The 26,302-nt window shown below is 38.9% G+C and overlaps 1 protein-coding gene across 1 annotated transcript in view; it reads right to left on the bottom strand.

Annotated features, from left to right (window-relative positions):
* Positions 1 to 26,302, bottom strand: part of dlgap2a (discs, large (Drosophila) homolog-associated protein 2a) — a 226,565-nt gene that overhangs the window by 199,347 nt on the left and 916 nt on the right. The window contains exons 2-3 of the mRNA XM_030127700.1: positions 11,063 to 11,117; positions 10,365 to 10,412 (exon numbers count right to left, since the gene is read on the bottom strand). Of these exons, the coding sequence (XP_029983560.1) occupies positions 10,365 to 10,412; positions 11,063 to 11,117 (103 nt within the window). The remainder of the gene's footprint in view (positions 1 to 10,364; positions 10,413 to 11,062; positions 11,118 to 26,302) is intronic.

A 26,302-nucleotide genomic window follows, 5' to 3' on the forward strand; every position in this document is an offset into this window, starting at 1 on the left:
CGAGTCAGATAAGGACAAAAAAAAGTCATCTAGCACAGCTTCCAGAAACTAGACAGAACTAGATGAAATCTTGTTAAAGTGTGGTTGAAATTCACCTACAGTTTATATGAGGTGATAAAATTGTGATTCAGATCGTGCATCATGATTGCACGTCTATAGTTCATTATGTAATCTTTTAGTTAAATCACCCAGAACTATTTTGTTTTCAAACAAAGTGCAAGTGTGGTTCTTTAATGTTGTCATATAAGGTCCTTTAAGAGTGTAAAAACTGACAGCTCTGGAGATGCCTCTAATGTCATTTTTCTGTTGTCAGTCCAACTGCAAATGAGCTGACCCAAGATGACCCTAGAAACCGCGAAGAAACTTCAACTAATGTTAATGTTTGCCTTTTCCCTACAGACTAATTAATTTGTCATATTAGTCTAAGTACCAAACACCACATAAAGTGCTATTAGCGTACACATTCCTTTAAGAAGTCAGTGCCTTTCATCACTGTGTTTGTACCGCGCTATCATTTACTGTCACTGCACTTTCAGCATTGACAGGAGGGAGATGTTCAGTCCTCTCTCCGATGGCACAATCAGTCCTAATGCAGGATTAAAGCTATATCTCTGAGTGTCTGGATGGAGTCCATAGCTCTTCAATGTTAGAGCAAAATGGTCCATCCATGCCTGCCATTAGTAGAGACGTATAGGCTGTGAACTGATTGCCTGCTGATGAGCGCACCATGATAAAAAGTGTGTGTGTGTGTGTGTGTGTGCGTGTGTGTGTGCGTGTGTGTGACTGCTGACGAAAAAAGGAAACGGGGCGAGAGAAAGGAGGCAGAAAGAATTAAAGGGAATTAAAGGTTTGTCAACACAGCAAACAAAAACAGAACCGCCTCCCGTTTCTTTCACTTCCTGCCGCCGTCATTCATCCCTTAATGAGCGACTCAGAACGGAGTGACTCAGCGTTAAATCAAAGCTTACTCCCAGCTCGCTCATTATGTCAGGGACAAGCTGAGACAGACAGTCCACAGAGACCAGCTGTCCTCCAGTCAGACACTGTGTAGTTCAATGACAAGAGTCCCAGCAGAGAGAAGAGGTGTACGCTCACAAGCAGGTAACTGTGCAACACACTCAGAGACACACACCTGCAGTACAACACAAACAACACACATGGGATTTTCTGGAAGACAGACATCATTTCATAATTACTAATAATAATTTTCCCATATGCACACACATATAAACACTTAGAAGCAACTGGTACAGGTGTAATAAAATACTATTGTACCATACTGTTGTATCAATTCTCAACATCACTGTATCATTATTAAATTATACACCGTTGCCCATAAAGTTGGAATAAAATATCTTTACCCAGTGTTTTTCAACCTTGGGGTCGGGACCCACGTGGGGTCACGTGGAATTCAAATGGGGTCACCTGAAATTTCTAGTGATTGATTAAAAAAAAAACAAAACAAAAAAAAAAACTTGCTAATAAAAAATATATAGTGAGCTGAGAGAGACAATCCCAATACATAAAAGACATGACAAACTCTGAAGCTGAAACTGAAGCACTGTGGTACTGTTTATCTTTCAAATGTTCATTGTGGTTGGTTTCAGATGCTGCAGCTCTTTCATAATTCATAGTTTGAGTTATTGTTTGTTCAGTATTAATTTACTGCCTTGTAAATACAAGCTGGACTGACTGTACATATCTTGAACATGGAAAATAAAAGTCTCACTTTGTGCAGTAATCTACACCTGGTTTTTCTGGCTCCGTCCATAACAATATACGTTATATAGACTAAATGTCATCTAAAATTAACATTTATTTGCAACACAGTATAGCAAACTATTACATGATCAAAAACTAATAAATTTTAGCAAAAAAAAAAAAAAAAAAGTCTCTGTTTTGAATGTCTGGGGTTGCCAGAAATTTGTGATGTTAAAATGGGGTCACGAGCCATAACAGATTGGGAACCACTGTCTTTACCTCTTCTCATGAAATGATTGTGAAAATGTAATTATTTTTAGCCCCTTTTACACATAGAAAAAGGTGAGATGTGATCCCACCTTTTTTCCATCGTTGACTGATTTCCACAGCCAAGACAAAGGAGTAACAGAGGTGAGACAGGCTGGACTTTTACACAGCGGACCTGCGTTCTGGAATCAAAGGGGCAGTGACACAGAGCAGCGTATAGTGTGGCATATACTGTATTCTTGTGTGTCTTAAATACCCCGAGCATAGCGGTGTTGCTAACCTCTCCAGAGTCGGCCAGTCTTTCACCATTTCACAAATGTTAGCATGGATAGAGTCCTCAACCTGAAGTGACAGCAGCTCGCAGATCACGGCATCTCCCCAGTTTGACATCTTTCTGGTCGCGTTAATATGTTTGTTTACTGTACACGGCCCACGCTCATTTTTAAATCCTCCCGGCATGAGGGTTGCACACGCAATACACCATCAAAACAACACCTTGGGATGTCGGAATGAGAGGTGTTCCTTTTACATACCATTCCAGAATCATGATTCCACCTTTATTATGGCTCTGTTCCTACCTCTAGAGGCGTTACAGAGCCATGATAAAGGTGGGACCAAATGATCCCACCATTTCATTTACACAGATGTCATTCTGGAATAAAGGTGAAATATTCCTTTAACAGAAGTGCTGTGTAAAAGGGGCTCCTGATAGATAAAGTGTAACTGGGACTCAGTGTGTAATCACTGTAGCAGGTCAAAGATATAAAATAAATGCATAAGAATAAAAGAGGAATGTTTGTGAAAACAAAATTATTCTGTGATTTTGGGTCATTTTTTTCTGTTGCATGCTTAATTGTCATACATATATGGCAACTGAATGACTTCATTTTTCTGTTCATTTTGTACCCATTAATTACATCTAATGAAAAAGAAGAGCTATTCGTTGACAATGAACACTGGAAAATTTAATTAAAAATACCATTTTTGGCTTGGTGGACAAAAAAGGCATGAGGTAAATTCAACAAAAATAGTGACTTAAATACAAAAATCCTATTACTGACAAAAATAGACAACAATATACACAGAAATTACTGGTAATGACTGTTAAGTGCTTCAGATGGTGGTTTAAAAGTATCTGCTCAGATGCAGTTAACCATCAGGGAAGGAGGTGGCACAATAAGATGATATCCAGCTGTTTTTATACAGGTGACTGGAGACGATTATTACAATTATGTAAAATAATTGTGAGTAGTCCATGTGGTTAGCTCAAGTGTGATAAGGCAATTATGTAATTATTATGACAGGTCTCTATAGCAGGATAATCATAAACTGTATATATTAAATAGACTAAGGACTAACATTAGCCATTGGTTACTGAACTGTCTTTTGAAGCCAGTAGTTTGTAATTCAGCCACCACCATGTTTTTTTTGGAGCCACGAGTGACTATATTTGGATAAAAGGTGCGGCAGTATAGGAGCCTAAGGGGTCAAAGGTAAGCTCATGTGCAAGCATACTCCCCCTGTAAGCACAGCATAACAAAGTAATTTGATGTTTTTTAGTGGAACTTATTAGCCATAACTACAGTAAAGCTGTCTGTCAGGAGAAAAAAAAAAGTGTTTTACCAGATAAACAGAAAGTCCAAAAGTCAGACTCAGCAGGAAAGCAAGCTGTCATACAGACGTGTCAATCAAGGCCAACATGGCAATCATCAAAATTTGTATTTGCCCCTGGCATCTAATTATAGAAAAAAAAATTAGATGGAAAATTATTGGCTTTGGTATTTTAAGAGAGAAGTTCAGTCCTAAGCCAATGTGAGCCAGGGCTTTTTTGAGCCAACCCCAGCAGCCATCAGCAACATTACATCCTCAAGATACTTCTGCCTTGGCTTAACTTTGGCGCTGAGGTCCTTGCCCCTTGGTTGTAAACTATATTTAGCCATTTGACTCTTCAACTACAGTGTTTTTTCCCCTCAGAATAGATGCATACATTTGTGGTATTTATATTATGACAATTTTTCTTAAACTTGATTCAAAATAAACCACAACATATTCCTTTGATGATGTTATTGCAGTACATTCTACAAGGTTTCTACAGGTTTCTACAAGTTAAAAATAAGACTTTTAAAGACTACTTAGAATAAAATTTAAAGCCTATTTCACGGCCATACTGGCAAAAATTTGTGCCTTCTAGAATTTAGGAAAATGGATTTATTTACTCCAGTGCCTTGATTCTCACCATTCCAAGTCATTTCTCAATGGGAGTTGCAAAGTTAGCGACAGTTGGTTCCTATTTTCAACTTAAATTGTCGGGTTGGAACTGGTGGAATTGGGTAGACTGACGTTACTTTCTTTGCAGCTTGGACATTTAAACACAATACAGCGAACAAGTTTATGGCCACATAACTTAAGACCCATCATATCAAATTTAATACTTTTAAAGACTTTTTTAAGGTATTAAATGCACATTTGTAAATTCAAGACATTTAAAGGAGTGATATTTTGCTTTTTTTAAATGGAATTATGCATTTAAAACATTTCCCTGTGGTCTACATAAAATGTAAATGCTATACTTGGGTCTGAATTCTTCATTAATTCAATTCCACAGGTCCATCTTCAACCCTATTTCTGAGTAATGACACCAGAGAGGTCAATTTGAGCGCTGGCCCTTTAAATGTGAATGAGCCACTTCATGTCCCACCCCCTCCAGGTTGTTGGCTGTGCTGCTCTGTCCCTTTCAACCAACAACTGAACATTTTAAGTAATTGGCTCAAGTTTGGACATATTTTCAGCATGGACAAAAACAATTATGGCATACTCTGAGAAATGTTCGTCGGAAGTCTTGACCTTATATGTACAAATGTCATGACGTAACTAGGTATAGATGTAACAAATTAAGCAGGAATTAAAACGGGTTGTAGAAATCCACTCGATTTTTGCCAAAATTAATATAAAGATAACTTTGCAGCACCTGGACAGTTCAAATTCAAACTTTTTGAACTATTAGGGTCCAAATACACAAATAAATATAGCAAAGACTGACAAAAGTGGGTTTAGCAAAATATGACCCTTTTAAGACTCTTTAAGACCCAGCGGGAACCCTGATACTAGTGTACTGAACAACTGTAATCTTACAATGATACATGTTTATCTGGTTAACCAAAGTGTATTTGGTTAAATAAAGGTTAAATAATATCATATCACCAGATCCTTGCCGATGCACAGCCCTATTAGCGAAAGCATGAACTGACACTCATACACAGACACAGTGCTCTGCACTTCCTCCTCTCAACTTCTGAAATGTCTACAGGCACTGTGTCAAGCATATTCTGCTAAGCTGCTCCCTGACCAGTGTGTCTTATTTGAGATCTCTGATACCGTATGGGAGATGTTCAAAAAGTATGACTGAGTTTCCATCTAATCCATCGCATCTCGGTGTCATATTTGTTTACAATCAATTTGGTGCTGGTTGCAGTGAGACTGAGGCCTGGAGGAAGAGGCCATGTTTCAGAGCAGCCCACTCTTGTAACAGTTCAGTTGGTACGCCTTAGCAGTGCTGCAGGGAGGAAAAAGCAGGAGGAGGGGGAAGGGGGGGGTGCCAAGGGTACACACTAACAGTAGAAAGTAGGAAAGCTGAGAAGGAAAGATAGTGCAGGACTCATTATCAACTACAGCAGTAGAGAGTTTAGCCGACATGAGGAGAGCTCCTCAGGGCAACAAACACATGCCACACACATTCACTTTCCCCAGTGTCTTTACTTTCACTCATTCTGTCATCGTTCTTTCTAAATTTCCTATAGTCATCACGCAGTCTCAGTCATCCTTTTACTCTCCTGTGGTCCATACATCAGATTTATGCTTTGTATATTTCTCCTACAGTCTGCCACTCTATCCCTGGGTGTCTCCCTTTTGCTGAGCGGTTATGAAGAGCATACAGAGCTGGCACCAAGGCCTCTGACAGCTATCAGCACAAGACAGGCTCTCCATGAATGTCTCGCTTTGCTACAGATAGAAATCAAGTGCGCTGGAGGACACATTTTGCATGTGTGCGCTGATTGACGAAGTTCATAAAAATGTGTGCCCGTTCAAAATATGTGTGTGCGCATCTAACAAAAGCGGAAAGGCAAGTCGGACACACTCGGAGGGAAAGCGACGGCTCCCCTGTTAATTATGCGAGCTAATAGAGCAGCTGTTGATTCACTTCTGTGCTAGCGAGGTTCACAGCAGGACAGGGTGGCTCGGTCAGGACATGTGAAGCATTAAGATGGACGGCTGTGACTCCGGTCAGAGGCTAAGTAAGGGAAAGACAAGAGCCATTAGACTGATGCAGTTCAGGGACTGCAACTGTCTCTGGGCAAGGATACATCAAAAACATCTGTCACTGTGGACAAAGTCTTATTTGAGGGTGCTCTTAAGATTGATCTGAAGATTTCCTAAGCACAAAATGTTCACTAAGTGTTCTTTGGAAGTCTCTAAAGTTTACATCTCCAGTATTTTTGTTGCATTTTTTTTATCTCAAAGATCTCTTATTATTTCTCATGTCCCATTCATTTGATTTCCAACTAATATCCCATTCATAGTCCTCCTGTTTCCATGGCAATGTAGCCTCACAGAAAAATTCAGCAGTGTAAGTTTGCAAAATATCCCCAGCGGGAGTAGGAACTTAGCTAATTAATAATACACATTTTGGTAAAGGTAACACAAAGGCTTCTGTACTCATGCATAGTTGACCGGCTGACATACAGTTTTATTTCTACAACAATTGTTAATGCTAAAGCTGTTTCTGGCAGGTTGTTATTAAGAGTAACCTCTCAGCTGCAGGAGCTGAAATCAGGGAAACACCGACCAGAATTTGGAAATACACCAGTTCCCTTTGCAGATCTCCTCTCTGCCTAAATCATAAGTCTAAACAGAACTATAAGTGACCTGACACCTTTTCACAAAAAGAGAGAACGCTTTTACAGACATATTACTTTACTGTCTCAGTTTGAGATCAATAGAGTCTGTCTGTCCGTACATTCATTATCTGAACCCGCTTCATCCTCACTAGGGTCACAGTGGGGTCGCTGGAGCCTATCCCAGCTACTTATAGGTGAAGACGGGGTACGCCCTGGATGAATCGCCAGTTCATCGCAGGGCTGACATATAGAGACAAACAACCAATCACTCTCACATTCACGCCTATGGGCAATTTAGATTAACCTATTAACCTACTAGTGCATGTCTTTGGATGGTGGGAGGAAGCCGGAGTACCCGGATAGAACCCACACAAATATGAGGAGAACATGCAAACTCCCACCCAGTGACTGGTGTTGGAATTGAACCCAGGACCTTCTTGCTGTGAGGCACAAATGCTATCCACTGCACCACCGTGTTGCCCTTATTTCTCCAGTTATTAGCAAAAATCTGCACAGAAGTATATATAAGTCTTATTTCTTCTCAGATCACTTGAATTACTAAATGCTGGGAGGTTGTCATGGAATATTTGTTCAACAACACACAAAAACTATCAAGCTCTGCAGCTTTGACATGAATCTGAACAACGCACATTATAAGATTTGCACAACAGTTTAGCTCAATTTTTTTTTATGTTAATGCTGTTTGTAATTAAGAGCAACCTTAATGTGAAACTAAACAAGACACACAATAAGTCAGATTTGCACAACTATTTTACAGTGCCCTTTAGTTAACAGACATAAGGGACAGTCATTTGTATTAAACACCATGATGAGACTACAGCTGGGTATTTTTGCACGCCCCTTCATGTGCAGGTAACCTTCCTTGCATACATCCAAGAAAAAGGAAACGTGAATTGCAAATAAAGGCAGTGGGTAGTGGGGGATGTGTGTGCACCACAAATATTGTGATACTGTTAGAAGAAGGTTGTCTGACTCAGGAGAGGCAAAAATCATTGAGGATATGAGGCCATGAATTCAAACAATGTCCAAATACTGCAAAAAAAGATGACAGAGAAGTTCACAGAATGCAGCAGTCAGCATGTCTTTTTATGGTGCCCTGACAGTAATTATATAACAGAGGCATGGACAATATTAGACACTGCAGAGCTAAACTTAAAATCTTCCTGCTCTGATTAAAAAAAAGAAACTCATGCTTTTCAGAAGGTGTGAACATGTACAAATCTTCAAAGAATCAGATTTTAGGTTCAGCAAATTACATAACCAGAAATTATTAGTTAAGACTTTTACAATATGCCGAAGTAAGAAAGTGAGTCTGAGCATGGGATAGGAGACAATGATAAGAAGGCAGAAATTCAGCATGGACATGTTAAACGGCAAAAGAGTGGTGAAATATTCATACTCTAATTAATGTCTATAAATAGAAATAGTCTGTGAATTAGTGGCATAGAAATGCTTAGTACTCGTCAGCACAAAGGCCTGTGCTTACAAAGTACAGTAGCAGCGGAGGGACACTGATAACGGAGAGAGTGTGAGATGATGATAAGCCTCGTCCTCTCACTTTCCATGCACAAGCTTTCAAAATCGGAAGCGAGGGGCAGAGAAATTATGAATGTTGGAGGAGATGGATTCAGTGAGAGATGAAAATCTGTCCAGGAGAGGGCGCTACACACTTGGAGTACAGCAGAACAGGGCAAAGCACATGCACACACACAATGCAGTGTCTTAATCATATTCGCCAGCAGTAGATACCGATCTTTTCATGGCCATTATTTTTAAAATCTCCTCTAATTCTACTAGCTCTGGATCATTTTACAGATATTCCTCCCCTCTTACTCCACTTCAATCCCTCTAAAGCCTTGCACTGTTCAACTCCTGCCTCTCTCTCCTCTGACATGCACAGGCCTGACTCTATACCACTGCAGCACACTGAAGAATATGTTCAGCCTGATTTATACCTTCTCATTAGCAGGAAAAAAATGCAACAATGTCTTTTAATCCAATCAGTAGAAGGAAGAAGTACTTGTTTCTAAAGTGACACATTACATTCTTTGGATCTACTGATGCTGTGTTGCCATAGCAACAGAATGCCAAGGTAGTCAGAATAAATACAGAAACTACTGGGGGCACTGAGGTTGTTAGCAATACCAATGTGCCTTGTAGAGTTAGTCAGCACAATCTCTGACTTGCATTTTTGATAGAACTTCTGGCTGAATGATGATCTATGAACTTTGAGGCAGAAGCTGAGTGACAAAATCAGAGGTTTGTTGATACACTGCTGCTGACTATTGACAGAAGTGCCGTGTACTGCGTCTTCTTGACAGCATGATCAATCACAATAAATACATTCCTGGAGAAGAGCAACTTCTTTGAAAATGAAACTGAAAGTGTAAGCAAGTGCACTGAAATATATGCTGCTGTCAAGTCAACATATCCATGTTTATATAATAAAATATCCACAAATATATATGTCATGCTCACTGACTTAATTATATAAGGAGCTATAATGTCCCTGACCAGAGCCTACTCATATCTCCCTGAGAAAGATTCAAAGCTTCAGGCATCCATATTCATAAGGTTATTATAAGGTCACTTAAATAAGAGTCCACTCTGCCAGAACACCTTGTTCTGAGATGAGTCAGGGGGTGCACCCTTGGGTCCTCCATATTCATGCAGTGACTGTCAGCCACTTAAACTAAACACAAAGCAAATCCTCCTGCAGGGAATGTTAAGTTTTGTTAAATATTCAAAAAAACGTAAGGATAAATCTCTCCATACAGTTTTCTGTAATTTATTGAACATCCCTGGCAAGATACTGATTGTTCCACATCGGTGAGTCCCACCCATCTGTGACCCTTTGAACAGAAGGTGACTGGATTAACATGTCTCCTATGTCTGGTTTATAGAACTTTTATGCCAAAATATCAGTAATTTGCAAGTCCTTCATCTGCTTAAGGGCAGAAAATCTCACCTTTTACACACTATCAAGCATTAATTCCACACTGCACACCAACGGTTATCAGTTAAGACCTGTATTTCCAAGCTCTAATGTGAAATTCAACAAGTCTTCACATTTATCTTCATCATAAAGGTTGCTGCATTCCCCTGCAGTATTCTCCACCATGTCTCATACACAGGAACGTTGAGCAGTTTCTTTTCTTGCTACTTTTCTGAGAAATAGAACTTTGTCTGATAAACATCAGTCTTGAACTGTTTACAGAGGGCATAATAACAAGGCAATTATTTCTGTAAAAAAAAAAAAAAAAAAAAAAAGTGGCTATGAATTTGACAATTAAGAAAACCATTCCTCAGCAAATACAGGTCCGAGCAGCATTAGTGAGGTTTTGTTAGTGGGATGGATGGTGTTGGAGGCCATGTACATGCAGTCTCATTGCAGTTTGCAAGGTTAGTGAAGCTGAGTCACCAAAAGTAAATGCAGAGAGAGGTAGAAATGTCATTATTGTGAGGACTGAGGCCAGGTACCTGAGTATATCTCCCTGCTCTTCAATTTCATCAGCAACCTCTTCACTCCTGCAATGATGTGAAGAAGCCTGTCATCATTTCAAGTTTGCCACAAGTCCCCCCAAATCGTCCCTTCCTCTGGCATGTGGAGAGGGTTTATATTTATATGTATGTTTTTAGGTCAAGTCAATTTTATATCACACATTTATTTGCCTCAATGGGATTTACACCCTTTGTCCTTTAACCTGAATAAAAAAATTCTTGATTGGAAACAAAATTAAGAGCTACAGAGGACGGATCCCTTTTCAATAATAAACAGACAGTGCAATAGAGGCTATATGTACAAAAAACTAACACAAGTAGGCCTAATATATACAGAAAATGTACACATATATTACTGCTTGTCTTTTTGGAAGTGTTATTTTTAAAATTTTCACAAGCAATAAAAATATTTAACTTATTAAATGAGTGGAAATGATAATTGATTTACAGTTTGTGGCCAAAAAATAGATAAACTGAAAAAAGATTGGTCAGGAAGAATGCACATAGCCAACAGATAAGATATGAGCTCACCGACGTACAGAGCACACACAAAAACAGGTATACACTTCCCAGCATCACCACCCACTCATTACACCACCTGTTTGGCACCTTCCTTTTGTCTCAGCACTGTGTGACTGGTGTATTTAGTGGACAGCGGACATCTGCTTGGTCCTTACCTGTGTTTCTGTCTGGTAAAATACAGCAATGCTTCTGCAGTATGCCTGGCAACACCTTCGAAGAAACAGCAAAGGATGATGGGGGGGGCGGGGGGGGGGAGAGAGAAAGACATTAATATCACAGTAGCTCAAAGCAGATAAACAGGGTGGAGCTCAGAGGAAAAGCACTGAGCCATGCTGTGACCTACAATTACAGTGAAGCAACAGGCATTCATTTCTCACACCATTTGCATCAAAAGGAACTACTCCCATATTTATCTGAGTCTTCTTTTTCTGCAATGTGATCTGAGCAGCCGAGCACTAAATGGTCCCACTGTGTGCATACGTGGAAGGTTCATTTTAAATTGTGCATGTCACAGTCAAAGGTGGGTTAAATGGTGTGTGAAGGGAAATATGATACGCAAACAATCCATTTGGGATGCAGCAGCCAAGAGCTAAAATATTGCTCAGTTGATATAGGGAGAGGGTGGCAATGTTATCAGTCAATCTGGCATGGTCACGTCAACAATCCAATTTTAGAAGCTCTTCCCTGCTCTATCAGCAGCTTAACTCTGCCAGGAAGTTGTAGAAGCAAATACAACAGCCAATTATTGCACTACTCACACGCCTGAGGTGGTCCTACTGATCAATAATGCATGCTTACAATCTACTCTGTGTGAAGTTCTCTAAAAATTCCATTGATCCAAACATATATATCTTAACTGCTAATATTTTGCCTTCAGCTTCAGTTTTCTGCAAGAAAGCACTTTATGTCTCCTGCCACGGTCAACCTACGTTTCTTGAGAGCTCACAAGCTGTATGTTAAAAAAAAAAAAAATGCTGGGTGGAAACACGAATGTTAAAATTAAAGTTTCCTAGAAATTCGGCACTGCATCTGTGTGATTCTGTTCTGCTGTGACGCTAAATACGACGTGGATACGAGGCACAAATATGCCAAATTTTTAAAAGAAAGAATCCCTACAGGTCTATAAAACAAATGCGGACGCGGTTCAGTGAGTGCTGTCAATGCCTCCGTCCTTGCATCTAACTGACAAGGCTCACTGTTGTCAAAATGACTTTAGTAATACAGACAGACCTCTTCTTCTCTCACTGTTCTATTTTTTGTCTTTCCGCCCGTGTTAACATTTATCCGTGTGGTGTCTCTGAGAGTTATTTCAATTCTCTCTGAGACTGAACAGGACTCATCAGATAAGTGTCCCCTTTAATTAAGAGAGGTTGCATACATTAACGGTACTGCTTGAAAGAGGTAAAGGGCCAGACATAAAAATTAAAAATGAACCTTAATGGCTTTGTCTCTGAGGGACATTCAGTGAGCTATCACTGCATCATTCACACAGGAGGATGGACTCAGATACAATGACTCTTGTCGTACATCCCTTATTTCTACCTTAACCAGCAGCATATGGAGGGAGAGGAATAGTTATTATATTTCGTCTAGCGTGTGTCCATAAATTATATATTTGTAGACGTAGCTTTTCAGGTGAACATTGTCAAGGGTACATCAAGCAATGGTTGAGGTTCATCTCTAAGGACATTCTGAGAGTTAAACATTAAAGACTAGATCCAAAAGGAATGAACTCTGCCTGCTAATTGTGCAAGAATTATGCAGCATTTGTGCCTGCAATATGCTCCTCTTTTTTTTTTCTTTTTTTTTTGTACATCTATTCACAAAGGTTGTTGCACTAATGATATGCAAACACAAACATACCCACAAAGTATTGCAGCTGAGTGTAATTTACCTTTGTTTTAGATTGAAGTTTCAAGTGTTTTGGGTGTTTCTCCACATTTCACATGCCACTTGGTCCATTATGTGCATGGCAAATAGCCTTCAGATTGTGCATCTTTAATGTGCACACAAAGAGCTCTCCACAATCAAAGTTTAAGATGATATGAAGGGAGAACTGTAAATTTTCCATTATGGGTTTTAATTCAGTAATGTATTCCTATCATATAAGGTATTATATGTAAGATAATTAAAATCTGTCATTTTTGTCTTTTTTGTGATACACTGTGATACACTATTAAATGATTTTACTGAGTTCAGGCACACAATTAGATATGGTAATTATCATATATTAATGTTGAAGTGAGTAGATTCAGAATATTTTAAACAACCATCAATTTGTTTGGTGTAACTTTAGATAAAGATTGGACTGTGTTTCAATGGAAAAAGGTCATGTGATCAGATGAGTCCAGACCGACCCTGTTACAGAGTGATGGGCACATCACGGTGAGAAGAGAGGTGAATGAAGTGATTACCCATCATGCATCATGCCTACAGTACAAGCCTGTGGGGACAGTGTTATGATCTGGCATTGTTTCGGTTGGTCAGGTCTAGGTTCAATAATGTTATTCTTCCCTGACGACACAGGCATATTCTCAGATGACAAAGCCAGGATTCATCAGGCACAGCTTGTCAAAGAGTGGTTCATGGAGCATGAGACATCATTTTCACACATGGATTGGCCTCCACAGAGTCCAAACCTGAACCCCACTGACAATCTTTGGAATGTGCTGAGAAGACGTTGCACAGTGGTCTGACTTTACCATTAACATCACAACAACTTGGCCAAAAATCCTCTGGACAGATATAAATGGTGTGATATTTATTGCAATATTGCTTAAACATTGTGTGACATAAACAATGCTAGGGCAAATGCATCCCTTAATCAAACCCAAAGGTGGACTTCAGTTTTTGTTGACTGGGCACTGTATTTCCTGTCAATAATCTACAGAAATGTTTGTCAAAATAGACCCCTGCTATTAATGTAGCATGTCTGAAATATGTTTTACTAATACATACACTTAAAATAATGCTATGTGTCACTTAATATATCTGGGATTTTGCAGTTACATTAGTACTGATGTTGTGTTTGGTGCTCACAGTGGGATATGTGTCACAGCCACTACAAACTCTAAAGGATTCTATCCATCTTTATACACAGCGCAGCAGCAGTAACTGTCTTAACAGCACATCAGATGCAGTGTCATGGTCAATAATGTTATGTGTTCAGCAACTTTTTCACTCTGAGATGGCGGGTCAAGGGTATTTAGATGCAAAAAGCAGTCTAATCTTGAGTGTTTTATATCACAGTAACCAAAACTCAGAGATAACACACATACCGACCTGATCCCTCCAACATCTGACTGAATATTTTGAGCTTGATATCATTACACATTCATTCTAAGTCATTCAAATCCTCAAAAGGTCCAAGATTTGGAGAAAGAGCGTGATATAGAAAGAAGCAATGACTCAGAGGTGAGTTTGCGTTAGTTAACACCAGCTTTCTGCAGATGGTACTTGCACCTGTCAAACAGCATGTAGAAAATTTGTGCTGGTCTTTTGTGAATTAGACGGTTTTTGCAACAAAGCTTTTCTGCATAAAAAGGGACAGACTTTGTGCTGAATGTATAAATATCCCTAATTTACATTACATTGGAGCTCTCTCCTCGGCAGCGCAGTTTGCAGTGAATTCCAATATATGCAGGCAGTTTGTGCTTTACACACAATATTGTTTGTCTAGTCTGCATTGGTTTTGTACCTGAAAAGGCAGCACAATCCTTTTATGGACTTGGTCCTTCATTAAAGGTATTCTAGTCAATTTTTACTCACCAATTTGTGCTCAGATTATGGTGAAATTTGTTTTTATGTTAAGGGCATTTAAAAAATTCTGTACATACTTTAACAGTTTAAAATCTCATATTTTAGGACTACTGAAGCTGACCAAAAACTAGAACATCTATTATTGCCATTATAACCATGGCATATTTTTGAAACCACGTGTTTAGAATTTCTTTTTTTTTTTTTTTTCAATAATCTTTTTTATTAAGACACATTATCAGTCATACATATTCTCTCGTACGGAATAGGCATGTCCAGTTTTCCAAAAACCAAGACACTATAACAAAAACTTAATACTAACCCCCACCCCCCACAACACACACACAACACATTGGTCCATATTCACTTAATTAGGAATGTGTTTAGAATTTTAAACATTCATAAATCTATCATAGACTGAGGCTTATCTTCTGGAGAGGGGATGGCTACATCTGCCAAACAGCTTCGAGGGTTGCATGAGCTCATAATTCTATTCAGATCTGGGAAGGAAAAAAAAAGTAGTGAAAAAAAGCTCACTCTTGTCAGAGACATCGCATCTGTGAGTTAGGTTGTTGTGTTTCATGTTTTCACTGGAGGAGGCAAATGCATATGTTCTAAATACTGCGGGAGATAAATCCCCTGAATCCTCAGCCCTTTCAAACTAACCTGTTTGACTTGATGGATGAGGAAAATGCAGCATTAGGCTACAGCCTCCAAAATAGGATTATTCCATTATTTATGTCTATGTATGATGGTGGCAAAATGAAAAAAATGCCAATCTTTTTGCAAACATTAGTCACTGTTTTGCAGAATTGTCTATAACTACAGTCTCCACAAGGGCAGATATTAGGAGAGTTTTTAAAGATCACAGGTTGGAAATGCTCAGTTTGGTCCATGATCAAAACTTTAGATTTATTATTCAGACCATTTCAGTCCACTCTAGCTCTGCAGATGAATGATGACAAACAACAGGCACAACACAAAGTGCTGGGCAGAATAAAAGCCGGGGTACGCAGGGATCACTATATGCCTCTGCATTGACTTCCTTTAAGTATAGCTCACAACAAAAGGCATGGTGTAAACATAGACATAACAAACACACTTATACCAGAGAATAGCACCCACAGATGCACTGTCTGCATTCATGCCCTTTCACTCATGACCTGCAGGAAGATTTGGCAGAGTATTCAATAAACAAGGAAGTTGAGTAATAAGTTCCAACAGATAGTTCTGCAGAGATAAGAGACACAGTAATTGGTTTGTAATGACTCAAACAGCTGCATGATGTACAGTTATAATTGATGCAGGAGCTGGCTGGCAGGAGAGTGGAAAACGAACTGTCAGGGACACTCTTCAGTGTTTCAGAGACACAGAGCTGCAACTTGCCTCTCACTGAGGCTTTCAAAAGATTAAAGTCTGAAGGCAAGGCGTCTAATTTCACAAACTGAAATGCATTAGGCATCTGTTTGTTTGTCTTTTAAAATTTGTCTTGGGATGAGCAGATGAAGGAATTTGTGTCAATACGTTCTTACAAAGTACCGACAAGATAATGCTGTTGACGCAGAGCTGTGAGAAGTGGAAACAAAAAACAGTCAAAAACAGGCACAGTATTGAGATACTTCACATTAATCACAGATTAGAATAATCAACATACTTCAATCAAATCATTGATTTATAGTGAACGTCTGATGCGGGAGTCACAGAGCTGAGGCATAGGGCTGTTAAAACAAAGACGCCACGGCACTTCACAATGTTTGGTTCCATATGAGACGAAATTAAATAGACTTTGGTGGATCATCATAGCAGTGGCGATTTCTCATAGACTGCAAGGGAAGCCCGGCTTCCCCTAAAATTATGAAAATTAAATGGTTAAATATGTTCGGTTGTGTTGACATTTTATTGACTACAAATGTGTTAGAACACGTTCATCTCACAGATGAGTTCGTTCAGAATCAGCTTTATCACAAATCAACGGACGCGATGTTGTTCACTTCTCATACATTTCCATTGCGCTGTTTTCTCATTCGATCTCTGTTCAGTGCATTTTGTCCGTAGACTGCCGGGCGTCTCTGGGCTTCAATGGGACTGAGTGAACAGTTTTTTTTCATTGCGTCAAAACTGGACGGTAATTGGATAAATGCCACGATATTGTCCCGCCCCTGGACGCCGGGCGTCTCTGGGGGTGAATGGAGCTGTGGGCGGAGCTCGGCCGGGCTGGGCGCCAGAATCCCACGTGCTGATTGGAGGATCAGTCGAAAGGCTGAATCCCGTTTGATTGACAGCTGTTTTCAGATCTACTCCTTCACTTACACAGTTTAGTTTAATACCGCCGCGCATTCTGCTGTGAGATGGAGAGAGAAACCACTACGAAATTACTCGTTCATTTCTTGCACTGTAAATAAAACACACTCATTGTACTTCCTTGTTTCAATTTAACATAATTTCAGCGTTTTCTTCTTTCAGTTACATAATTTAATCATTTCTTGTTCGAGTTTAATATCGTTTTGTAGATAGTTAAATCAATCATACTGTTGGCTAGGTCGGGGTGAAAGGAGCATCTCTAGTTTAAAAAGGCTGAAGTCTTATAATCATAACACAATGGGCCAAGGTAATCTAAGCAGCCTAGCTCTGATGGACATTCAGAGGACACTGGTCCAGTCCCTGGAAAAGACGCCTACTTGCAACGATAAGGTCACTGAGCATTTTCTTAAAAAGGAACGGAGGGCCGAATGTATGTTTAAATAACTTGACAATTTTTTTTAATGTAAGCCGACAATGAGCTTCCCCTGTCTGAAAGACGAGCAGCCGCCACTGCATCACAGTGTACATAACTAAGGGGAACCACTGCATCAAAACCTAATGACAGCTGCAGGAACCAACATCACAGGTAAGAAACACCAGAATAGGGAAATAAACGCCTTCCCTCTGCAGTTCTCACCTCTCAGTCCAAATCAAAAAACTAACTGTAAAGATGAATGACCTGACATTGTCTCCTCCAGAATCCCCAGCCATTAAAAACAAGTGCATATAGGTTTATTCTCCTGTCAATGCCCCGGACCATAGTGCTGATGAAGACCTGGAATTGGTCCCTGAGTATCTTCAGTGGTAGTTCACAGCTCCTAATGTGCTATGTGATTATGCTAATTGCTAACGCTAATGGTAGGTACTGTGTTTATTAGGAAAGGTAAGACTGAATTTCCCTACAGGGACAATAAAGCGAGTTCCAATTTAAACTTTTAACCTTTAATGCTGTTATGAAAAAGTGACACCACTGTTCCGAGTAGAGCAGTAGAATAGTCTCTGATCACATATTAAACTTCCTTCCCCATCTGAAAACAATGCCAGAAGTCATGTGCCCTCTCAGAGTACTTGCATTACAATAAAAGAACAGTAATAATGGATATTTTTATGGATTGTCAGTACTTGCTGCTTTATTACTAGTCGCTATTTTTACACTTTACTCTTTGATACTGCCCATACAGATAGATGCCCGAGGACGACCGAGAGCAGATTTCTCAGTTTGGCAGCATCCAAGCATTTAACTACCATTTTCCACCACTTGACCTTGTTTCTATTGTTTTGTGGCCTACAGGTATGAGAAAAATATTTTATGGACACATCATTAAACACCCCAAAGTAGTAGATGTTTGCAATTAAATCCTCATTCTTCAAATCATAACCCACTTTCCATTGGTTTAGGATGTAAATGTACATAGCTACCAGCATAGAAGAAGGCTCAGCACGTGTCTGTCAAAAAAAAAAAACCATGTACCTGCCATTATTATGCATCTCATAATACTGTACTAAGTATAGTTTAGGAGTATGAATGTATGTGACTATAGGGAGAGGCATGTTGTCATTTTCTCTCCTGTATGTGAATTGGCTGATGAAAATTCAATGTAACAACCCATCAGTATCATTTGTACGCATAAATTATGAGAAAACCGGATAAAATAAAATGAGATAGCAGTGCTTTTAAGACTTCAATAGCACAAGGACAAGGGACAAGGACATGCAGCAGCGCCTGTATTCAGTCAACTTATACAGGATGGTCTTGTTAATAGGAAAAACAGGTATGTGGATATAAAGAAAATACAATAAATTGTTGGAATAAAAATAGCTACCTGTCAGGTATACTGTACTATTTGCTGCTTCTCACATATGGTATAAGAGCACTCCAGCGAGACAAATACAAAGACTACTGAGGCAGTCGAGGAAGAAAAAGAGAGATAACCAAATGCACACCCATTAACTGAGAAGAACTATCAAACAGGCCAACACAGGTGAGTCACACATCATTTGAGACCATGAGGAAACTTTTCTTTCTTATATCAGCTCTCTGAAAATGACCCGGGTATAAAAGTACTGATTACTTTCTCCCTGGGGTACATTTGTCTGGAAGATTGTTTTGTCTACTCTTGGATGGAGCCTGCCTCATGAGTGTGGTGAGTGTGGATCCGAAATAACTTCCATAATTTGTTGCCAAGCGGATGCTCATAAAGTCAAGTTAGGAAATCCAAAAAGTTTTACTTCTATGAGCATGGGTCATTGTTGGACTTCTGATATGACTCCCTGGGGTGATAAGTGTGGGATGCACATGAACCCTGTTAATACAGCTGCACTAAACAATTCAAGCTCCAGTGCATCAGGTTCATTTAATGGGTCTGCACATGATTCACAACAATGGAGCTTACAGTCTAGTTTGACCGCTCGGCAGGAACCACCGTTGTCCAGGCGGTGTTTCAGAATGTTCACAAAGCAAATACCTGCCTACAAACTGGACACACAAAAACCAATGCGCAAATATACGAGCACACTACCTATTTCTGCACACGATTACTGCTGGGTACAGGCAATTATCACGAGTGGCAGTGTATAATAGGATATCTTGGCACTGGCTCCTGAAGGCTAGAGTGCAACTCTTCATGAGTTAATGGAGATCTGAGAGGACGGGTGGAAAGTGGAGTCACTTCAATGCATTTCAAAGCTGTGTCTGTCTGCCTGAAGCCTTCTCTGCTTCCTACTCAGTCAAGCTATCAATGTGTCCAGATTGAACAGAAGATAAGGGCGTGCACTGTACATACTCACCCCACTAATAGCTTTTGGAAATACAATACACATGAGTGGACAAAACATGAGAAATATCCTTCAGGTTATTATCCAAGTCCAGTACCACACCACCAAGCTAAGACTTCAAAAACTTTCAATGGATTAAATTACAGTAAGAACTCTCTGAACTCTCACTAAAAATTAATGTATCTATTAAAAGGGGAGCACCATGTGGGAGCGAGAATTGTGTGTATGCTGTGACTGAGATACTGAGTGATAAGAGTGGAGAGGCTCTTGTCATCATAACAGCATGGGGGGTCATCATCCTTTGTCCGGTCTGTAAGTGCTCTTGCTTTTTTTTGGCCCTTTGGTCACAATGGGATGAACTTCTGAATGACTTTTCAAAGGAAAAGATCATTCAAACCCTCCTGTGTCTCTACAGTCCCACATTTCTGATGAAGGCAATTCACAAAAAGTCAGCAGGGGATCTTGTGTTGAAAAACTGAAAGACCTTCCCAATGGCTCAGGTTTATGTAGTTGTATTATATTGTGCCTATATTTGCTGATATGACCACAAACTTTAAAGGCAAAGTATTTACATTAAAAAATCCTCAGCATAATACAATAATCCTTCACAATCTGTCTGGCATTTCTGGGGTTTGTACCTATAATCAATAACTGCATCACACAACATGTTGGGTGGAACATATCAAACACTGTTCATTCTGGTCTCTGCACTGCAAATAGTGTGGTTAAATTCAGACAAAACTCTGGGCAAAGACACCTATGTCACCTGTCTGCCTCAGACCTGTCAGTCAGATGCCGACAACAGGGGACGAGGAAGAATGTGCATCAGTTGTATGTTTTCTAGAGCGCTGCCATAGAGTTATGCAAAGGTGCAGGCAGCTATATGTGTGTTTAGAAGCATAATCTCTAGGGGGAGGGAATAATCTGAAAATAACATTTTATTTTTCTGTTTAACTGCTTTTTACATTGTCACTCTCCCATTCAGTATTCGACAATAATTCTCTCTGCTTCATTTGCTGAGCGGACAGAAGGAGCAAATTAACTTCACCTTTTAACATAAAACACCCATAAAGTACAACAATGAGCTATAAATTACGCTGATATGGATACACTGAGGGAAATGCAGCACAATTTACAAACCTAATTTCCATAAAAGTTGGGATACTTTCTATAACACAATAAGAGCTACAGTATTTATTTGAACCATGAAAGTACGAAAAATAAAAGATTTGCAGTATTGTCACTGATAACCTTAACTGTTATTTCGCAAACAGAAATAAATTCCATCTCTTTTTTTGTTTTTTTGTTTTTTGCTGCCACTGACAGACAATGTGAGAATTATTGGATGCAATCTGCAACTTCACCACTAGATGCCAGGGAATATTATACACTGAACCTTTAAATTAGAATGTTTTCTCTTTATTTCACTTCCTGACTTTTTTCTTTAAAATAAAACATCCCAATGCATCTGTAATTTTAAGCATGTACACAACAGATTCTTGTAACACCGCATATGTTCCTGTGCTTTAGACTCTCAGCTAACGTGTTTGCCTGGTTGGAAATATTAGGATCAATATCATGAGTGTCCTTCCCACAGCAGGGATGAGGACAGTTTTCGCATACGTACCCCAGAACCTTCACAAAGTAGCTCTCAAAAGGCAAAAAGGTGAACTGCCATCATATTTCATCGTCATCAAGGTCAATATATTTTTTACCGTCCAGCTGGTTTGTAATGTGGAGTATTTAGTGTTTAGGATATGAACAGGATACACTGGAGGAGACTGAGCTGCTTAGTAATACTAGTAGAGGGTACAAAACTGCCTGTTTTATTAACCGGTTGACCACATTATGAAGATTAAAACACTGAGTGATTCTGCAGAGCTTAATCAAATCTATTTCACCTGCAATCAGAATGTCTGCAGCCTGAATGGCCCTTCATTAATGTGGGCTATTTTATTAGGCCGATATATTCAAGTTCATTATGTCATGTAAAGGGTTTGGTAAAGGCCTGGTTGTAAAAGATTTGGGCGCTTGCCAAATTTTATGGTATTAGCTCTGTTAACGGTTGCTTGAGTCCACTTGAGACTATATGGTTCCTTTCAGTGGCTTAGAAGTACAGATGGATCAACAAAACTCTTCAGATGGTGATAAATGGCAAAAAAAAAATAATAATAATTTAGTATCTTTTAGCTGTCTATAGTTTAAAAGATTAAGAGCTTACTTGTGAGAAAATGTCTAGTCTCTTTATAGGTAGAATAGAAAAAGTGCACACATTCTTTAGTGGAAGGACTGCTATTTATGTAAAAAAGAATTACAGATTCACATTAATTTGAAAAAAATCTGAAAAGTATCTGAAAAGTAAGCTGCTTCTATACGCGTTTAACTGAACGTCACATCCCTATGAAGACGATTAAACCATTCATGATTCAAACAAAGAAAAACACTTCACTACAATGTGCAAATCAGTTTCAGTGTCAGCGGCTGAACTCCAACCACTATGACGTCTTCTCTCCGCAGTCTAGGCCTCTTATCTTGTCTGTTTTGTCTTGTTAAGTCTGATACCTTGTTTTCCTGTTGTTACATTTGTTATGCATGATATGCGCTGACAGATACACCTTAAGGATCATCTTTTTTTATGTGTTACTGTCCCAGCTATTTAGAAAGAAATTTTTCTGGATGTTGAAAAGTTACAATAAAACTGCATTAAAATAAAAGTAGCGTGCAACCAGCATTTAACTATGTAAGAAGTATAAAAGTACAGATATTTGTGTTAAAATAGGTAGGTAGTAATTTATTCATCCATTTAACAGAACATGATATATACATACCTACAGTTTGGATTTCTATATTATACATTGGCAAAAAGCAACAGCTTGTTTATGCCTACCCTATTTACAAGAAGGAAAGTTGCAGAAACAAAACAAGATGCAGCAGTTTTAAACAATAATATAAATAAAACAAATAATATAATCTAAGCAAAATCTTAGATTTATACAGATAATTGGCTTACTTTATCCTAATATTTTATATTTATTGAATACCTTAGTTTTAAATATCCTTTTAAATGTAGTGACTGATGTGCATGTTTTTAATTCTTTATCAAGGTTATTCCATAATTTTACTCCAAATACAGATATGCATATGCCTTTTGTGTTGGTCCTTGCCTTAGATTTCTACAAACATTTTAATACGAGGAGTAAAAGTCAGAAAAATAAATAACTGAGGAAGGTATAGATACCTGAATACTGCAATTGCACACAGTGATGGAGTATTTGTACATAGTTACCTCTCACCTCTGTATATTACAAACTGTATGTGCGATGGTGCAATTACAAGGGAGGAAAAAGGTTGGAGATAGTAAACCAGCTTTTTAATGAACCTAATGAGTCACATCTGACACATGGCTACACAGCAGCTATCGCAGTAATAGTAATACTGGGAGAGCTCAAAGACACCCACCTGCCTGGAAAATCTGTGCACACTGTACACAAAGGTGATTACTCCTGTGTTAGTGTACAAATGTACACACATACACACAGCTAAATGCACATACTGTCTGTACTATCACATCCTATACACTAGACACACATGCATTATTAGATTCATAGAGGTCTACCCTATCCATTCTTCCCATTCCCTCTGCATCACTGTCCTGAAGCCAAACTATTGCAGATAGGGAGGCGTTCATCATGGAATGAATACAGACATAAAAAAACAGGAACGCACATAATCAGAGGGAGAATGTAGGAAGTTAAATTAGAGTGCATGGTCATGTAAGGTAAGGGGAAAGTACAGTATTAAAATGAACAAGAGGAAAAACAAGAGGGACATGGAAGAAGAAGGCAGAAACACATTGGTCATGAGGAGGAATGAATAAGCAAAGAGCCTACTGAATGTTTCAAGATTTTCTACATTTTCTTTTAGTCGGACCAGGCTACATTCACCGCTGCCTGTAGCCCCAGTAGACCAAGATGACTTCACCGCCACACACATGAATGCAGCGTTTCAAGTGTTCCGTGCATCTTCAAACAGCTTATGAGAGCCTTATCATGTCAGTGCCAAGCAGAAAAACTTCACACAGACCTCCCATTGACGAATCTTTGAGTCTGTTTGTGCGTGTTCGTACGAATGTGTGCACACCAGCAATTTGACAGCACCGTCGAAATATCCTGAAACAAGCCGTCTTCATTTCAAAAGCGGAGGGGAAATTGTGTCAGTTTCACTTCACCATTCTTTGTAGTCAAGTGGTAGATTTAATTAAGCTCCCTTCTTTTTTAAGTAAAGTAATCAACTCCTATAAAAGTAAATAAAATGAATCATCGCTTTGATTTAAATCCTGATGAGTCGCTTGCTATAAAGCAGACGAGGTGATGTGCATGAGGTGAAAGGTGGGCCCCCTGGAAAGATGGTAAGTGACAAGTAATTTATTTTTCCGTCACACAAGGACTTATGGAGGTGACAGGCATGTCTCACCTGGCACCCGTCCACCCACGACTTCCCTCTCTTTCAGGAATAGAGAGGTTACAAATACCTTTTGCACATGCACACTTAAAGCAGGTTATGTATAAACCCAAATCTACACGATACTATCACTTATCATTGCAATGATTTCAAGTAATTACATTTGCTCCACATCGTTTGCTGCTCTTTAGCACATCTTGCCACCTGCATAATGAATGAGCATGGGACACGGTGCACAATAACTCATCCAATGAAATAGAAAATGCAGTTTCTATGTATGGACTCTAGTGGAGAACATCCTCATTTCCTTAAATCAGTCTCATATCAGCTGCGTGTCATTCGAAGAAAGGCTGCCTGACCACTACTGTCTAAAAATAAAGAGACAGTGTATTATTAAGCAGAGCAGAAATACAGCATGGAGGAGCACCTTGATAAAACTTAAAACCCCAAGGGTGAACAGCAATAACTCCATTGAGCTTCTAAAGCACTGAATATGGTCCCCTATTTTTAGCACTTCTGTGATTATGATGTCTGACTATGTGAGCTGGCAGCCAACACTTTGTCACTCACAGTGCGTGCTGAGGGTGTGTTTGCAGTGGAATCGGCAGCAGTGCTGAAGCAGGCATTCTATACAACTTCCCTTCTTTTTTTGTGTCACTCAGTCCTAAGAATCCATTGGAGCTGAGACATCAATACTTGCAACTGCACTGAATTTTAAACAACACAATGTGTTACAGCACTACAAACAGTCATGACAAGCTTTTCACATGAACGAGTAGTGAACTGCTTCTAATCTCGTACTATACCTAACAACAAATATCACTTGATTTCGACAGCAGGAATAACTTCCAGTATAAAGTCAGAGGAAAATGACTGATATTTGATAACATTGTTCAATATTGCTATGGCGATGTGACTTACAATACAGAGATATCATTGGAACATCAGTATCAGCTAGAAGTGCACAATAAGGTTTACTGCAGTTACAATGTCAGCCTATACACTATCACATGTGACAGTCATTTAATTACATTTAAAAAATTACATTTGTGTGGAATCCACTTATTATCTGAACCTATAATGAAGAAATGACTGATCAGTCTCTATTTCAACAGGTGCAGTTTATGGTCACATGACTATCTGACCAGGTTAAAGGGACATCTACTATAAAGATCCTGTATACTCACAAATCCAGATGCCTTACAACATAATGTGATCAAGACAGGAGGATTGTTTTGTGTGTTAAAGCCAGTAAGATCTGGATATATTGTTCTCCTTTAGAATCTTATAGCTTGTATTCTGAAATAATGTTAGTTCTACTATTTTCTGAGTATTGTGTTTTGACATCATGGTAAGTGTTTTCCCTGACTCCTACATTTGTTTATATATATATATTTATATATATATATATATATATATATATATATATATATATATATGATATTTTGAATTCTGTGACAATGACCTTGTTTAAAAAAGCAAATAGATCCTTGATACTGTTTGTTCATCTCAAACACAATTGCTAAATTGCCCACAAAACACTGTTTCTCATTCAATTGAGCAGCCCTGGTATCAACCATTCATTATGGACCTTGTGCCGTTGGTTATCAGCAAATAAAATGAAATTCACCAATGTTTATCTGTTGAGTTATATTCATAATAGTCTCATAAATTCCTATAATTAAATTTGAAGATAAAATAAAGTAGAACTTTATTTTGATACAATGAATATACCGTTTCTTCTCTGATAGGAGCAAGAAAGAAGTAAGTAATAAATATAACAAAATAAAGAAACAAAAACAGAGCTATCAGCCGCTGGCCAAATTGTAAACACTCATATCAGCCCAGAGTTTCACAATTCACACATCCCTATAAAACAAACCAACCTCACAATCTCCACTGAAATGACACCAGGTAATCTAAGGGCATTGACAGCTAGATGGAGCTTCATGTATTTGACCAAATAATGTGAATGCAACTCATTGCAGTTCAACCATTTGCACTAGGTTATTACCCCTGTTCACATCACAATGGCGGTTATAATACTGTGGTCAGCACTAGAACCCATACAGCAACCACAAGCCTGATCAATCAGACGATTT

The sequence above is a fragment of the Sphaeramia orbicularis genome, chromosome 22 (assembly GCF_902148855.1).
Source record: "Sphaeramia orbicularis chromosome 22, fSphaOr1.1, whole genome shotgun sequence".
Lineage (NCBI taxonomy): Eukaryota > Metazoa > Chordata > Actinopteri > Kurtiformes > Apogonidae > Sphaeramia > Sphaeramia orbicularis.